Source organism: Mirounga leonina, unplaced genomic scaffold (assembly GCF_011800145.1).
Source record: "Mirounga leonina isolate KUSES-001 unplaced genomic scaffold, KU_Mleo_1.0 Mir_168, whole genome shotgun sequence".
NCBI lineage: Eukaryota > Metazoa > Chordata > Mammalia > Carnivora > Phocidae > Mirounga > Mirounga leonina.
Window position 1 is genome coordinate 46,357,718 of NW_023270426.1, and position 17,699 is coordinate 46,375,416.

A 17,699-nucleotide genomic window follows, 5' to 3' on the forward strand; every position below is an offset into this window, starting at 1 on the left:
TGAAGAGAAAATCTCTAATAATTTATTTGACCTTCAGTTTCACATTGTGAAAAAAAAATAACAGTTTTACAAAACCTCAAATATGTAGTAGTAGCAGACAAGCACATATGAACATGAACACTTTACTTCAACTTACAGAGTTTTGTACGTGAACCACATATTCAACAGCCGCGAGGGAGATTATTCAGCTCTAATCACTCTTATTCAGACAGGTGTCAAGCCCAGAGAAAAGGGGGCTCCACAATTATACCAGAAGTGGAAGGCTGCCCTTTGTTATGCGTTTCCACAGCAACCAGTCCACAGAATAAGAAGAACCTTCTCTGTCTTATGCCAAGGTTTTTGTGTGCACTGTGCTGTGAATTGTATTTGCTTCAAAGTGGGGGGACGTTTCACAGGGTGAGAATGGTCAAGTAGTGAGCCCAAATGCCTACATCAATTCAAAGAGTGGGAGTCCAGAAAGTTCCCTGCAGGCTGGGGGCCCACCCTGACCACGGCTCCCTCTGGCTCGCACACAGTAATTAACAGAGGATTCAAGGACAGACCACAACTTTGAAACAGCTGCAGAAAATTCATCCTGCTTGCAGAAGTCACGCAGTGACACACACATCTCGGCAGATTTGCATCATAAACTAGAGAGCCGGAGCTGCTATAATAGAACGCCACCCCCACACCGGCGGAGTACAATTAGACATTTGCATTGCTTAGAACACATCTAGGAGCGAGGAACTGCCTGCTGGATAAGTATTGTGACGCTTCTATTCCAATGGCTCATTTATTTTGGTCCAACTATAGCCCACTTATTCATGGCACGAACGGACATGTACAATTAGTCTAAAGTATGCAGGTAAAGAGAAATGTTAAGGATTTTTATCTGTCACTAGACAATGCAAATACACTCACAATGTAGAAGGTTGTTATCAGTCTTAAGCCCTATTTTCTAAACTACAAGTAATGTGAGAAACATCGATGAAAGCGGTGCGAGTTGCAAACTCTGGTCTTCCCCAGACACCTGTGAGCAAGCACCTAATTGAGTCTAGCACTAATACCTATCACGGCACACGGTTAGTAAACAAGCACTCGAACTAGCAAAGAATGTATTCACAACAGATTCCCAACGATCCCGGAAAACCTCTCAACAGGGGCCACTGCTCATCATTCTTTGGTGTTTCCTGGCCAAATGGGTCACTTTTGCGCACCAAAGAGTTCTTTTTAGAGACTTACCCAAGGGTGAGCACTAAAGTATACATTGTACCGATGTGAATATGGTCTTGGAGAACTCTTAACACTTGCTAAACTGTACATCAAGAAGACAGAACAATGAACCCACCAGGCCAAGCAAATCCGGTGAGTGAATTAATTTACATCTGTGACAACTCAGCTTTTTCCTGTTAACTGTGGGTATGGCAAAGCATTCTCACAGGGTAATAAATAAATAAATAAACTTTGGACAATGCCTTTAACCTGGGCCCTATATACAGAACTATTCCATAGAATTTTCCAGGATTTCAGGATATTACACAAAGGAAAAAAACTGCAAAGCGACTTGGTCCTTTCCAAATTTCAGTAGCTGAGACTGAAGTAGGTGACTCAGATGGGAAGGAACAGGGTAGGGAAGCCTTCCCTCACCCCATGAGCCATCAGCATGACCAGAGCCCATGAAACCCCATTAAAAGTTACTGAGTCTAAGAAAAGTGACCTCCATGCTTTCTCTACCTCTACAATGTAATCTGTTTCTGTCTTATACTCCTTCCCTGTCTTGACATTTACAAAATACCCCCTTCCCAACCCACCCTCCAGTTATACTCCAAATTGTTAACTGCCAAGTTTTCATTTTTGTGCAGCAAAGCACTTCACAACAGCCACAAAATTGTGCAAAACATACAACCATTCACACACATCCATACACGTGAAGACAATTGTAAGCATTGTTTCAGCATGCAGGCATCAAACAATAAATAGCTAAATCTATAACAAATTTTTTAACAGCCAAGGGAAAAGTTTAAAGTCACTTATAAATAGAAAAGAACATCTACCAAATACCTACCAACAATGTCCCCATTGTTCAGAACCTTCCTGGGGAGCACAACCCCTCAGAGATTAGCAGGGAGTCCAGTGGTCCTCACTCAGCAGCCAGCCAAGCCAGCTTCCCTCCTGGCCCCACAGTTGGGCTTTCAATCTCCAACAGCAGCTGGGGTGGAGGCTTCAGGCTTGCTCCTCAGAGAGGTGACAACCATTTCAAATTTTACACATAAATGGTAGAGCCCATGGAAATCAAATGCTGAATGCGGTACAGCAAGGGAAAAGGGCCGGCTTTTCTCTCCCTTTGAGGGGCTGATTAACGCTGACATTAATCCACAATTACAAGACAAGGACTAGATCACAGGTTCATTCATTCATATTTAAACCATGTGCTACTTGCACTGAAAATCCCCTCCCCTCCCCCACCCCCTCCTTCATGTCCAGTTAGAGAATTTACAAGGTGCAGTGCATTGTATCGGAGCCTTGTAGCAACTTCTTTTCCTTTTTCTTTTCTCTCTCTTCATTAAATTTGGCCTCTCCAAAGTAGAAATCGCATTTTGTCTCACCAAGTGATGGAGTGAGCTAAAAGAGAGAGAAAAAAAGGATACTTGTTAGTAGCCTCGAAATTTAAAAAAAGAAAATTAAAATCAGGACAGAGCTGGTCAATACTGCTTCTAAAAGTCTTAATTACATGTTCAGTAGCAAGTGTGCAAAATTTAAGTGCATCCATGTGCGTGCACGGATACAGATGATTGGCTCAACAGAAACGATGGTGTCCAAAGGAAAATCTTCATTCTCTACTACACTGTCAACCAATGTATGTGCAAATGTAAACTTCTACGTCTAGGTGCTGCTATGAGTTGCCACCTTCCGCCTCCAACATTCATACTTCACCTCTGTGGTTAAACAGCCATTGTGAAGCAATCACCAGAGGGTCAAAAAAGATTCCTGTGCAAACCCTCCTTGGCCCATTTACCATAAAGGATTCCAAATTCAATTTATTCGCCATATAGAAGGCAGACATATTAATCCTCTTACTGAAATGCATCTCTGCTATTCATTATGGCAGAAATCAGTCTCGCTTCCTTTCACACGACAACATCGCAGGCCTCCACAGCCCAAGGCTGGAGTTTATTCTCCAAGTTCATCAGTCCACACCTGGGAGATGCCGGCTATGCTATGCAGTTATCATCTGCAGAATCCACCAACGTCGAGCGTCAATATAAATTCAAGGTGCCCTAATCACAAAGCCTGCACATTTCACGGGAGCTGGTGTTTCCCCACATGACCCACCATTTCCATCCCGTATGTCTACTTTGATACAGGGAAACTCTGCAGATGGCTTTTGTCTCTCCAACACTCACCCTATCTGTTCATAGAGCACATTTCCAGCCCTAGCGGAGGAATCTCATCCCTGCTGCTAGAACTCTAAGTGAAGACAAAGGGAATTCAGGAGGGGCCGCTGGTTACTTGCACTGAATTCTTCTTGCTTTTGTGTGTTCAGAAGTCTGATTCATTTCATTAGTTGTTTCTTTTGGCAGTTTCATAACAGTGATTCAAGCTTGCAAGGCATTCCTTAGACTACAGTGTCATTCTCCCACCCCCACCTCCCAGGAACCTATGTATCAACAGTAGGCCAAAAGAATGTATTTTGTAACTGTAATAATACGAAGATTCATGATGGTGCATATGCAAACAGGAGAAAAAAAAAAAAAGAAAAACTCTAAAAAGGGAAGGAACAAAAGCACATGGAGAGCCAAGTGCTGTCAGGTTGGGGCCACACAGCACCATGAAAATGGGAGAGTAATCAAAAGCAATTTCCTTTTTGTCCTTCCCACCCACTGACAGAACGTCAGGAGACAGTTAAAATCCCCCTGGTGAATGAGCTTCTAGACCTTAGGGAAACTTGTTGTTAACGCTGTATTAACTTGGTTAGCACCTACGTTTGGAGATCAAAGAGATGTCCCGGAAGTTTCTGCAGCTTAGGGCTGATACCTGCACAGCACCTCTTTTAAAGTCACCCCATCCAGCTGAAGTGTTTTAACACTGTCTTGTGTGTAGAAAACTTTGGACGTTTAAACCAACATGCTCTCTGTGGGAAACCGCACGAGTGGCTTTGATCAGGTCCACCCCGCCCTTTGCAAAGGCGAAGGAGCATTGTCCAATTCCGTTGTTCTGTGCTCCACTCTGGCTGGCGGCACCCAGGGTGGGGAGGTGGGGTTTCCCATACGACCGAACGCTTTATTTGCTCGGTTCCCGGGGACCGGAAGTCTGGGATTAGGTTCAAACACCCAGGATAGGGCGAATTCAAGTGTTTGCCAACATACTCTGGGCTGCAAAAGGAGGCACCAAAAACGAAGAATTAAGATAACAAGCAGAGAATAATCAAAGAAGCTTCACCTTCCTGCCACACACAAAGCTAATTCCGTGGTGGCTGAGGTCTCAGTTGAAGGAGGAAAGAAACCTCAGAGTATATAGGTCAGACACTGGGTAAGGTATTTTTCGTCCCTTTTCTCCCCTCATTTATCAATTCACCCAAGTCTGAATGTGGATAGAGCTCGGAGAAGCCAAATTCAAATCAGTCATTGGGCAAAGGAGGGATCTGAAGTCCAGAAAGGTCCACAGTCCACAGCTTCGAATCCCGAATCAGAATGCACACATGGTCTCTTCCTGCCTCCGCTTCCTTACCTTGCTCCAAAGGTGCCAGCCCGTCTACCAGTCACCATTTTGTGGTACCACCACCATCACTGGTGATTTTTCTGCCTCTCCTATGCAAATATAGTCGGCTCTGGACTAACACCGAACTTAGTGTACTCTTAATTGATGCTTTTGCCCAGAAGGTTCTTCAAACGTGCTTTAGAGGTGAGTCATGCGCTCATATCGCAGACGAAATAACCACGTTCAGAGCATTTGTTTACTCAGGATTACTGAGATGCCAGCAAGGCTGCAAAAACCAGTTTGGTGTGGGACGCTGTCAGCCCAGTCGCTCCCCACAGGAGGTTTCTGACTGTTGCAGCTCCTTTGAAGGAGTTTCGTCCCAAGGTTACATTCTATTACTAAGAACTGTACTAACTGTTAGAGGCTGGAGGAGACAACCGAACCAATGAAAAAACAAGAAAGATTAATTGTAACAGGGACGCCAATTTTAGCGGTGTCTTAAAATAAGCTGGAAGAGAGGTGGAAAGAAAAGACAAATGAGTCAAAATCCCTCTTTGCTGAGCTCACAAAGACCCCTAGATTCCCCTTTTTTCCCCTCTGAAAGTCCTCTTCCAAAGTGTGAAACACATTAGGGAAAACAGAGCCAAAAGTCTCCAGGTAATGAGCTGGTTTTCATTGTACTTCCTCCAAAGCCTAGTTTTAATTTTATTCCCTTATTATTAGTAATAAGCCCATGAATTACCAAAACAAAGCAACACATCCCACGTGCTCCGTGCTACACTCAGACGTGCTTAAGTGGTTCCTGGGGCCAATACTAAAGATGCTTAATGGCAGCAAAACGGCCATTAGCTCCACGAACACTGAACTGTGTAGGCCTATTAATTATTTGAGCCAAGAGTATTATATACTCTTAAGTACACAAGACGACCATTATGGACTCAGATATATGACACAGAAAGACAACTTTTGTTTGCCCTGACAATAGGGTCAGCCTGTCTGATTAACTCTGAAAGGCTGCAGTGGAAGGCCGTCTAGAGGGCTCAGTGTGCCACGCATCTGACAAATGTATACAATGCAGGTGCACCCTTTTACAAGGATAGACCTTGATTTCCCTCTGAAGTTAATAAATGCCCTAAAGGGGGCTATTTTTTTTTTTCCCCTCAAGGAAAAAATTTTTAAATAAGAAATAAATAATTTGGGAGGGAACAAACTAAACTTAAGCATTCTGTTTTTTACACCCTACTTCATTCCACAAAGGGTTTGAGGCATCTAAATTTGAATATCAACAAATATCTCCTGGGGTGAGATGAATATGAAGCTCAGGTTTCTTAAGGAGCAGTTCAGCATGATGCTCAAGTGCTTCCTCTCTGGAGCCAGAGTGCCTGGGTTGATTTCTTGACCAACTCTTCCACCTACGAAGCTCCATGACCCTGGGCAACTGCCTTAACCTCTGTGTGCTTCAGTTGTTTTCATCTATAAAATGCTCTAGTAATACCTCACGAGGTCGTTGTCAGGATCACATGAAATGATCCATGTGAGACACATGGCCCAGCTCCAGGCGGGCAGGGAGGGCTCAGTAAACATTAGTTGGCATTATTAACCCAGGGCAGGGGTTCTCAACCCAGCTGTAGATCAGAATCACTAGAAAACTTCCAAAGAATGCTGCTGCCTGGGACCCACCCGGACCAAATGCAATCAAATCTCTGGGATGGGCCGTTTTTGAGAAGCTCTTTGGGGGAGTGGGAGGCTCAGTCAAGGCTGAGAACCGTGGGCTTCTGATACGGGGTGGGGAGCTGCAGCTGTGGTCAACACAAGTGCTTTCAGTTCCGGGGTGCCAATCCTCTTAATAGTTTTTGTAGCACTACGTCCATGGGGTGAGCCACATCGATCACGTCTCAGTCCCCACAGGCACTCGCACAGCCAGCTTAATCACACGCTTACTTACAGCCACACTCACCTCTTACCTCATGCTCACCTTCTTGAAGATGTACTGCGTTTAAGAAGGCAGATGCTTCCAGGTGCTGACAAATGCAGTAGGAATCAGCGAGTACGGGACCGTGGTGATGCTGTTCCACACATCTAACGTCGGGTCGTAACAGTCCAGGGTTTTGCAGCGCTGAATGCCGAAGTACCCTCCCACCACGTAGAGCTTGTTTCCGGAGGCCACAGCGTGGCAGCTCATGCGCTTTGCTGTGACGTCTCCCACCTTGGTCCACTGGTAAGTCTCACTGTTGAATTTGTAAGCAGAGCAGGCAGAGAACTCCGTATCTCCCCCCATAATGAAAATCTGGTTACCCAGAACTGCTGCTGCTGTGTAACGCCAGGGCTGGGGACAGGTGGCTGGTACCGTCCACCTGTTTTCACACTGATCGTAACACTGAACCTTAGGGAGCTTGTCATGGCTGACGCTGGTACCTCCGAAGGCGAACAACTTGAGTTTGGCACTCACCACCGCAGCATTGCTAACGCCTTCTCGGAGGGGGGCCACCATGGTCCATTTGTTGGTCGTGGGGTCGTAGTGTTCTACTTGCTTCAGAGAGACTGAGGGGGAGGCTGGGAGACAGCCCGTTGCAGCTGTGTGCCCCCCAACCACATACAGGCAGTGCTTCAGTTCAGCAGAGCCATGGCCGAACCTGGCCACCAGCATGGGGGCAGCTTTGGACCACTCTTCATGCAGGGTATCGTAAACCCAGACATCTTTTGAGACTCCATTTTCAGACCCCCGCCCCCCCGTAATGTACACTTTGCAGCCAATTGCACACGCACTGAACTCTTTTCTTGGGCTGGGGATGTCAGCCTTGGGAATTATTTCTTTGGCCTTCTGGTCCACCAGGTACAGCTTGTCGCACATGAAGGTCTGCCCTCCCAAGAGGAAGAGAGCATGGCCAGTCTTCCGAGGCCGGGCACAGAGGCTGGTTACCACGCCGTCGTTCTGCAGGATCTTTAGTTTGCACCGGATGGCCTCTTCCACAATCTCCTTGCTCTTTCTCTGCTTGGTAATGAGTTCCTCCATGGCCACATTCTCCATGAGATAGATGGCAGGCAGGAGAGCCAGCCTCACTGTCTGCAACAGCTCTGGGAGGTAGCAGTAGCGCTTCTTCAGGTCGTAGCTGATCCAGTTAATTGCAGACTCGTACACAAGCCTTTCATCTTCTGTCTCCAGCTCCTCACTGGACAAGAGCTGCACTACCATGTCCTGGGGCAGCTGGAGGAAATCCTCGTTCTTCCTGATGGTTTGGAAATTGCTGAGGCACATTCTCCAGGAGAGTTCGTACAGCTTCGTGCACTGGTGCGCGTCGGAGAGCAGGAGCATGCCCAGGCAGTTGGTGGGATGCAGGTTCTTTTCCAGGAACTCTGCACACGCGTCCCGGATGTCCTGGAACTCCAGCATGTCGCCGGCTTCCAGAAGCGATTCTGCATTTTCCTCGTTGATGATGACCCGGGAGGAGTACGCATAGTCGAGCAGCAGCTCCAAAACTTCTGGGTGGATGGAGTTGTCGAAGTTGACTTCACTGTCCTGGCTCTCTTTCAGGCCACCGCTGAACATGGCTTCAAAGTAGCGGCTGCAGGCAGCCAGCACCGCTCGGTGACAGGGGAAGGTCCTATTCCCGGCATGGAGAAGGACGTCCGTGAAGAGGCGCTGCTGGCGTAAAAGGTTCAAGTGTGTGAGGACACTGTCGGCGTAGGAAGACTTGTGAAACAGATAGATGTTAATGGAGCCACTGCTGGCCCTGGACTTGCGGTTCTCATGCACACTGACTGACATTTTGTTTCCACTCCTAAAATGAAAACAAAACAAAACAAACCACTGAACGTGATGCTCCCGATGTTCAGAACAGCAGAACAGAGCCACACAAATCGTTGTGAACAGAGAAAACAGAACACTTTGCCCTCAGCCCTGGCGCCTACTGCTCGGAATAATGGATGGCCGAGCCTGTACAAAGTCAGAGACAACCACCTATAAGGAAAGGCATTCACTGTAACACTGCTGGGCTATTAGAACACTGTTTAAAAAAAAAAAAAATCAAGGCTTGCAAGCAGGTTCATCTTGGAAAACCTGACTGCCAACTTTCAGGATACTGAAGTCCTTGAGAACGTAAGCCAGCAAAGCCCAAGACGAGGGAGGTCTCACCCTCATAGCTCCCTGCCCTTGTCCAGCTGATTCACTGCAGGCCACTTAAAATGCTGGGCTTCCAGTTCTCATAACGCCAGGACGGGCACCAGCCTTTATGCCCCAGCAACATAAAGCCATGTGTAAAACAAGTACCTACTAATTAATTCCAGTTAGAATTCCTTTAGTAAGATCCGGTTTCTCTGTGTATCGCAGTAAATGGGCAATGTAACCTTAAAATCATAGGCTTAAGCCACCTTCTTCCACGATTAGATCTTTATTGGAATGTTAACAATTTCTAACCAGACAATTCTACCACGCCCTCAAAGAGTCCTCAAAGAGCACCAATATAAACATTAGCATATATTGATCAGCAGGCTTTTGTGAAAACACAGAACAGATTCTGGCCACAATCACCACCCGTATCTTTCTTGCTCTGGACAGCTTCCAAAACGAGGATTTGCACACATAAAAGGAAGAATATTTTGAGTAGCATACTCATCACTGCTGTTTTTCTTTCTTCCTGCTTTATATCAGTTCCTGGAAAACCAGATGCAGGAACAAAGGATCTATCCATCCCTCTCTTTTGATTCAACAGTGCATCACCAGGACCGTTCTTGTGTACCTGCAAACACGGACAGGTGCACAGGAGTTCAAAACGCAAACCCTGCTTTATGTAAATCAAATGCACTCACACCTGTGTGTGTGTGTTGTGTGTGTGTGTGTATTTTGCCAGCCATTGTTAATTTAGGGCCACCCTAGAATTTATTTGCTGACTAAAGTACTTTCCTCTGTATTACTGAAATTACAGCAAAATCTAATGCTGTCTTTGGCTTTTTTCAGTAAGTAAACCGTAGGTTAAAGACATAGGACATACCTATCACCTATCTTCAAAAACTGAATCACATGCTTTTCATTTTTTTTTTTTCCTTTTTTAATCCTATCCTTCTGTTACTTCAAAAGACTAAAGCCTTCAAGAACCCGCCTGTCAAAGGATTCCTAAGGAAGCTGTTTATGCCAGGAGGGTAAACAACCGTGTAAGTTACAGTATCTGTTCCCAACACAGAACAGTTAGTTTTTACAGGCAGCTGAAGCCTACCGCCTCCTCGTTTCCTTCAACAGTTCAGATATTTTTTTTATGTATATTGCAGTAATTACTAATAAACGCAAAAGAGCCATTTTCCACAGATCCACAGGCTAGCCACCAAGCTGCACTTCCTGCCCAGCCGTGGCACAGCACAGCACACAACAAAGGGCAGGTGCCAACTCTGCCTGGACACACCGGCCACAAAGCCTTAGGAGATGCAACTTGTTTTCTTTCAGTTTTGGAATGTTAACTCTTCACTAGCAGTAAACATGGCTCGGTGGAAGAAAGTTAGTAACAACGTTCTAGGGCTCTGGTGTTAGGACGACAACATTCGGTGTCCACAACAACTTTAGGATAGGACAAAGGGTGAGGAGCCCCCCATGACCCGTACCTCAAGCAAAGCCTTTACAGTCCAATCCATGTGAAGCGATGTCCAGTGCTCTGGAGAACCAACTCCACGCTATGTGAACGCACCAAGTCTCCCAAGCCTTAGAACACACATTAGCATCCCTGATGCTCTACCACTATAGTTGTGAATTAGTACATTCAATCTGAAGTACTTTGAGGAAGGTTTTAAGCTTAAACCTCAAGAGATGCTATGAATACTCTGATGCCTTATATAGAAACTTACAAACATTCCAAATGAGTAGTTCTGCTTTCTTTTTTAAGCAATGCTTCCAAAGCACTCTCAAAAAGCTGCCTTCTCTCAAGCTAAGAGTGAACACACCTCTAGCTGAAGAATGAGGCGCCCTGCACAAGGTACATGACACCGAAGTGCCTGCACACTGAATGGGAATCACACCGGGGCCCAGAACATGTTTCCCTGAGCATTAGATTCCAAACAGGGTAAAACAACATTCTCACGAGGCTCACCCTTAAGAAAACAGTTTGTTTAGAAGACCTTAGGATATAGGATCTGCATCCCTATGCCTCCTGTGTTTATGCGCCTGCATTTTCCAGGCTGCCCCACAAAACCAGAAGGAAGAGGCTAGCCTGTCATCTTGGATACCATCCAGATGGAGAAGCATGTCACAGGCAAAATCCAACATGCTTGCAGCAATACTTGCTTAAAATAAAGGGTAAACTTAAAGACCCAAGGGAAACGACTTACTTTCTGGTTTAAAATTATGCAAACATCAAAATATCAGAAGCCATTTATACAGTCACCAAACACACCTTCAACATAAAACGAATCACCCTTCCACTATTTTTTAAGCCCCCAGAGAAATATTTGCATGCCAAGTAGCCCCCCCCCCCAAAAGCATACATATACTTAACCTGTGTCTACAAAGAAGACCGAGAAAGGGCTGCTATTACCGTGAACATCAAAAGGGCTTCTAGTTACAATAACTTCAGTTCACTTAATGCTCTTTACTCAAGCTCCCTGCTGCCAATACTTTGCGTCCCGTCACATCTCCTTAGGTTTTGAACCTGGTCTCAATGCACTCAAAGGAGAAACGAGGCAGATTTTCTCGAGCATTTACCTTACTGATAACAATGGAACGACATTAGAAGACATTGTTAACAAGGAAACCAACTGACCAGACAGCCCTCTGTAACACTTGCAACGCTCTTCAGCACGCTGGCCGTACCTGTGAGGGCAACACGAAATTACACGCCGAACAAGTTTCAAGGTTCGTCTCCACCACGCCCACCAATTCCTATCCTTTGAAACTCCTAATGTCACACCAAAGGCCAAATACGTGCACGAGAAGAAATTATTTTTCAGAAAGTTTTCATTCATTCCCCGCAGACATTCCACCGCAGGGAACGTGCCGTCACGAAGACGGTGTGTCGCGTGGCCGCGGCGCTCCCCTGTGCCGGGTGGGGTGCAGCGTGGGCCGACAATCCCGGGCGCTCGGCCCCGGGGGCTGCGAAGTGCGAGGCCGAGCGACAGCCACCCCCAGCGAAGCGCCGCTTTTGGTGGAGGAAGGAAACCCCGGCTCGGCTCTCCGATCCCCAGCAGCTGGCCCGCGGGCCGGCGGGCCGGACCAGAGGAGATCCCTCCGGCGCTGGCCAGCGTCTGCACGCTGTGGGAGGGCAGCGGCGGCCCCCGAGGTCTCCGCCCCGAGAACAGTTCCCCCACCTCCGCCCAAGTCGGGGTTCGGGGCTCCGGGGCGAACGCACACCCCCGGCGAACACCCCCCGCAGGCCAAGCTGCCCCGGAGAACCGCGACAGCCTCAACAGGTCCGGGGCGGCGGGGGAAACTTACGGCGGCGGCGACCGGCGTCAGCGCACAACCAGCTGGGTCCTCGCCTAGGTCACCGGGCGGGAGGCGACAAGGCGGACGTCTCAGCCCCGGGGAGCGGCGGCGATTGCCGGGGCGAAAGGAGCGCGCATGGGGCGCCCGCCGGGGAGAGGACAGCGCCTCGCGACCCCCACGCCGCGGACTCCGCTCGCGACCCGCAGAGCGTCTCCCGGAGCGCGTCTCGGGAAGAGAGAGCGAGCCTGCAGCCGCGCAAGGAGGCGGGCTGTGCACTCCGGAGAGGGAGCTAGAAAGCGCTCGAGCGCGCCGGCGGCCGCCTGGCGTCTGGACTCGGTCTCCGCAGCGCCACCGCCGCGCCGCCTCCTCTCCGGCTGCTCAAGCAGTCTGCGCCCAGCGCCCGCGCGCCGGGCTATAAGCGGCGGGGCGAGGCGCGGCGGGAGGGGAGGGGAGGGGAGGGAGGGAGGGAGGAGACGGTGCGGATGTAGAGTGACACTAGGGGAAGGAGGGAGGAAGCGCGTGAATGCCGCCCGCGGAGGAGGAGGAGGAGGAGGAGGAAGGGGAGGAGGAGGCGACGGGGAAGAGCTGGAGAAGAGCGTGTCGGGGGAGTTAATCGAGAGAGGAAGCGGGGGAGGGGGGCTGCGGAGAGTGGAGGGAGACAAAGCGGACACGGTGCCTAAGCCACCAGCAGCTGCAATCCTCAGGGCCCGCGAGTTGAACAAGTTTGGCCGGGTCGGAGTGCCTGCGCCTCTCCGGCCCAGCCCGGTTTAAGGACAGCCCCGGAGCTGAGGGACCCTCGGCGGCGGAGGCGCCCGGCTGTGCGCCCCGCGATGCCGGAGTCCGCGAGATGCTCAGGAAAGGGGAGCGAGGGGGCAGCTGGGTGTCCGCCGCTCGCGCCCTGGGCGGAACACCTGGAGCGAGGACGGGGGCAAGGGCAGGGGCACAAGTTTGGTCACTGCGGGGACACTGCGGGTTGGGCATAGGCGAGCCATCGGGTCTCTCGCTGGCGAGGGGTGCAGACAGACTCCAGCGCCTGGCGTTCCCCCTGCGTCCGCCCTCCGCCCCCCCCCCCCCCGGGGCGGCCCCCCCCGCCCGCCCCCCCCCCCCCCCCCCCGGGTGCGGCACCCGCTGCCGGACTCTGCCCCACGCGGCCGGGAGCAGCGGCTGCGGGGCGCAGTCCCGCGGGGCGCGCACCACGTGCTTGGCAGCCAATCGCGGCCGGCGCTAGATTCAAAGCGAGCCGCTCAAAGGAGCGGCCACGCCGCCCCCTCTCCCTAGCGAGAGAGCCCCAGTCGCCCTCTCGGGCTGGGCCCTTCCTGTCTTTTATCGCTCTGCTGTGTTGGTTTGGGGTTCGGCAAAGAAATGGCCCAGCACCCGGGTTTGAGGCGTTGCGTGCCAGAGGAAAGGAAAGCGATTCGAAAAACAAGCTCGAAGGGCGATGGCTCTTGGCCAGACCCATTTTGATCTTTGCCACTAAGGGCTGTATTTCCACTGGGACCTAAAACGCCTGTTTGGTTTTTATTAGATATTTGGAATAAAATCTATGAATGAACGGTAGAGATCACCGTCCCAGCCTCCTCGTTGTGCAGGTTAGGAAACTGAGACCCAGGGAGATGTGAATTGTCCAGCTCGAGGTCACACGGCCCCTTAGCAGAGGCTCCGCTCTGCAGCTCAAGTAGGGATCCACCGAAGAGTTCTCTCCCTTCCCCAACTCCCCCACCTCCTAGCTTTCCTCTAAACACTAGATGCAGAAATGGTTTAAACAGGTTGAGGGGGTCCACCTAACGCTGCCGGTGTCCAGACACTGCCTCAACCAGGACTGTTGGTTCTTTATTCTAATCCCACTCGCCCCTCCCCAACCTCCCAGCACCCCGCGCCCCGTCCCTCCTGGTATGCGCTTGAGAAATTTCGCTCCCTGCAAGCAAGGAAAGACAGTGCCCTCTGAAGTCCTTTGTTAGCATTAACTCGTCAGCCTCACCGTGAGCCTTTACAAATCTGTTTCATATTTTAATTTGTGATGCAGACTCAGGCCCAGACTGTTAACAAAGCCAGAGACAGCTGGATCAATTCACGGTGAGAATCACGTGCAGCGTTTCTGGGGCTGCCAGGTGAAGAGAGGAGCCCAGCAAGCCGATCCTGTTCCTGAAGGAGGTGTGGATAAAATGAGCCAAGACCAAACGCAGAGCAACGCTGTAGATACCAGAGATGGGTGCTGGAAAGAAGGGAGGTGGAAGTGTGGAGCTAGCGTACATCTGTCTTTTGAAAAACGTGTGTCTGTAGCCTGTGGCAAGGTGTGGAGGCAGCCCATTAGGGCAGCCTCAAAGGCACCTCCTAGAAGTGCTTTGTCAGTCCATGTTGTGGGCTCAAAGTGAGTCCGTTGCTTTGGAAGACCAGACGTGAATGTCTTCCTCTGGGAAAAAATGTTCTGTTTAAACGAAGAGATTAACACTTTTTCTCACTAAGGAGAAGTATTTCTTTCTTACTTTAGTCACTTAGCAAATCTACATGGAACTGTAGGTAGATGATCCTGCCGAGAAATAAAACATGTGGGGGAGCCTGGGTGGCTCAGTTGTTAAGCGTCTGCCTTCGGCTCAGGTCATGATCCCAGGGTCCTGGGATGGAGCCCCGCATCGGGCTCCCTGCTTGGCAGGGAGTCTGCTTCTCCCTCTCCCACTCCCCCTGCTTGTGTTCTCTCTTTTAGGGGCGCCTGCCTTCGGCTCAGGTCATGATCCCAGGGTCCTGGGATGGAGCCCCGCATTGGGCTCCCTGCTTGGCAGGGAGTCTGCTTCTCCCTTTCCCACTCCTCCTGCTTGTGTTCCCTCTTTTAGGGGCGCCTGCCTTCGGCTCAGGTCATGATCCCACGGTCCTGGGATCGAGCCCCGCATCGGGCTCCCTGCTCGGCGGGGAGCCTGCTTCTCTCTCTCTGTGTCTCTCTCTGTTGAAAAAAATAAATAAAATCTTAAATAAAACGTGCACAGCTCGTTTGGTTGACTAGGGATTTTGTCACAGGAAGCCACTGAGTTAGGAACAGGCAAGGCAGTCTGTTTCTGTTGCATCTTCACCACCTGGAAACTGCAGTGTCCTTAACCATGGGGACAGCAACATTTGTTTCTCCTTGCCGGGTACTTTGCTAAGCAGGAGGGGGATCCTCGACGTTGGCTCATCATCCTCGGATGCCATTTCCCTGCTCTGTTCTACCTAATGTTGCCATCTTTCTGGGCTTCAAGAAAAGAGAAGGAAAAAACGTCGTAGCTTTGGGAAATCTTGAACTGTATTCAGTGACCATAGACGTTTGCTTCATCTGCCTCAGGGAGATAAGCAACATGAGGCAGAGGAAAGAAATTAGCTTCTGGAGGGTATAAAAGTGGAAAACATTTTCCTGCCGAGAGAGAGAGGTTGCATTTGGGGGAAAATGTGTGTGCTTTCAATGACCTCCTGCAAACCACACTGGTTTGCTTGAACCAATGTCTGACAAGCTTTCAGGCCTCTGTGCCCTTTCTACTGTTTATTTTACAGCTGCAAGTGATTTGCAAGTTAGCATATTTCTGATCACAGCAACTCAAACTGTTATTACCCCGGCATCTCTCAGCCAAGCCTAAGGGTAATTCTTACCACTCTCCTCACAGGATGAGAAGGTGAGCAAGTCGTGGATGTGTACATGAAGAACTCTCTAGACAGGCCTGTGATCCAACTGGACAAGCGTACACATAGTCGATGTCTGAGTCATAAACAAGTCAGGAAATGCTGTGGGTCTGTGTCGTACGGTGACCACCACCCGACTCAAGATGTTAGCCCATTCCCATAGGCCCCCGGGAGCTGGTCTTCGCCTCTGCCTTGTGACACCAAACCAAGGTCTCATTTTTAATGCTATTAAGAAGCTGTGCCCAAGGCTTTGGCCTTGTTATCTCCCTTAACAACGTTATTTTGTTAGGCTGCAAAATAAGCAGCATGGGGTTAAATGTATTAGCTGCCTTCCAACCTAATTTATCTTCATTCCTTCCTAATTTACACTCGGGCTGAATTAATGAGAATGATTTAATTAACACAGTGCGACCATGGTACCAGGGACAAGACAGCTCGGGGGATTAGACCAAACAGTGGGCTAAGCAGCTGCCATCCTGCCTCCTGTGGTTTCCCCAAAGCCCCACCCGAATTTCAGACATGTTCCCTGCCAGGCTTCCAAGGGTCTTCTTTGTTCTTTGATCCACTTCCTGAATCTGTGTGAGGAAAATGGCACTGCTTTCCTTCCTCGCCTTATTTCTAAGAGGGGCTTCCGGGCTGTGGTCTGTAGAATAAGGATGGCAGAGGGGCCCGGCGCTCACTAGAGAGGTATGCTCTTCCTCCCCCAGTGTCAAGTTTGTGCTGGGAAATGGGACACTGAGCCAGGGACGGGAAGCCCCTGGCTGCACTTGTCTTGGGATCAACACCTGTGGAAGGAAAGGGAGGGAAGCAGGATGGGCAAAGGGAGCTCAGCCGGGATGCGGTCTCAGCTGAGGCCTCGGATGGCCCCCACGGGGAGCCCTGGAGTGGAAATGAGCCTGCAGAGCTGTCCGCAGTCAAAGCGAGAAGGCCAGGTTTTATGTGGCTGCATCAACCAGTTGCTGAGTCCAGGCTACCCAGGAAAGGGACCAGGGCTCGGTCAAGGCGGCACTCTTCCACAGAGTTCTCAGTTCGGAAGAGGGCGGGTGGCTGAGCGCCTTCTGCAGCCAGCGCTCCGGCCGCTGGGGGAAGAAGTCCTTCGGTCTCGCAGGAGGAGTCGAGGGACTTAGCTCAGGGCCCACGTCAACACCACTCCTTGACAGAGATGCAAACCTAGAGAAATGAGACCTCAGCTCTTACTTTCAAAAAAGGGGGATTCTTAAAAATCCGGCTATTTATTAAAAAGACAAGGAAAAATAAAGAGTTAAGACAGTATGCGGAGCTATCAACGTTGTGTAAGTCAGTTGTTTTTCTCCAGGAACAAAGAAGAAGTCTGAACTGATAGTTTCCTAAATTTTGATTTGCTGCCTTCTGCATTTATGTCTTTTCGTGGTATTCATGTTAAACATTTGTTATGATAAACCTTGAGAATATTCCTAAAATTGTATCCAAATTGACACGCTCAGATTTTAAAATTTCAGTTGCTTCCTACATCCATTATATGTGTTTCGTGTATTTTGTGTTACAAAATTACTTTTTAATTTCCAGTTCTAGTTGTTCATGGCTGATCTATACAGATACAATGGACTTTTGTATTATGACTTTTTTTTTTTAAAGATCTAGTTATTTATCTGAGAGTTTGGACGTGTGCACGTGGGGGGAGGGGCAGAGGGAGAGAAGCTCTAGCAGCAGCCTCCACGCTGAGTGGGGGCTTCATCCCACGACCCTGAGATCATGACCTGAGCCCAAACCAAGAGTCGGTCACTCAACCGACTGAGCCCCCCAGGCGCCCCTGTATTATGACTTTTAATAGAAAGTCGTGCGTGAACGTGAATTTGTGTCCTTTCAGAGCTGGGCCGGCCATCCTGTTGAACTCCATTCAGAGTTGTTACAGCGGGGAAATTCACTCTTCCTTTGAGACTCTGTCCATCCCCTCATAGGGCCCCAGGTGACATTGCAGGGGGTAGACAGTTTATTGATG

General features: G+C 49.5%; 2 protein-coding genes across 3 annotated transcripts in view; both read right to left on the minus strand.

The window, feature by feature from the left end:
- ENC1 (ectodermal-neural cortex 1) lies at nucleotides 1-12,441 on the minus strand. Of its 2 annotated transcripts, none has more exons than XM_035014647.1 (3): nucleotides 12,089-12,441; nucleotides 6,653-8,456; nucleotides 1-2,601 (listed from the first exon to the last, which is right to left on the minus strand). In XM_035014647.1, the coding sequence occupies exon 2, from the start codon at nucleotides 8,441-8,443 to the stop codon at nucleotides 6,674-6,676; it is 1,770 nt and encodes a 589-aa protein (XP_034870538.1). In that variant the 5' UTR covers nucleotides 8,444-8,456; nucleotides 12,089-12,441; the 3' UTR covers nucleotides 1-2,601; nucleotides 6,653-6,673. The 2 variants fall into 2 exon arrangements, with proteins under 2 accessions (XP_034870538.1, XP_034870537.1); XM_035014646.1 differs by having other exon boundaries at nucleotides 6,642-8,456.
- LOC118017133 overlaps nucleotides 8,954-17,699 on the minus strand; it is a 21,578-nt gene continuing 12,832 nt past the window's right edge. Inside the window, exons 3-4 of the mRNA XM_035015064.1 lie at nucleotides 11,418-12,083; nucleotides 8,954-9,413 (exon numbers count right to left, since the gene is read on the minus strand). Of these exons, the coding sequence (XP_034870955.1) occupies nucleotides 9,391-9,413; nucleotides 11,418-12,083 (689 nt within the window). The 3' untranslated portion in view covers nucleotides 8,954-9,390. The remainder of the gene's footprint in view (nucleotides 9,414-11,417; nucleotides 12,084-17,699) is intronic.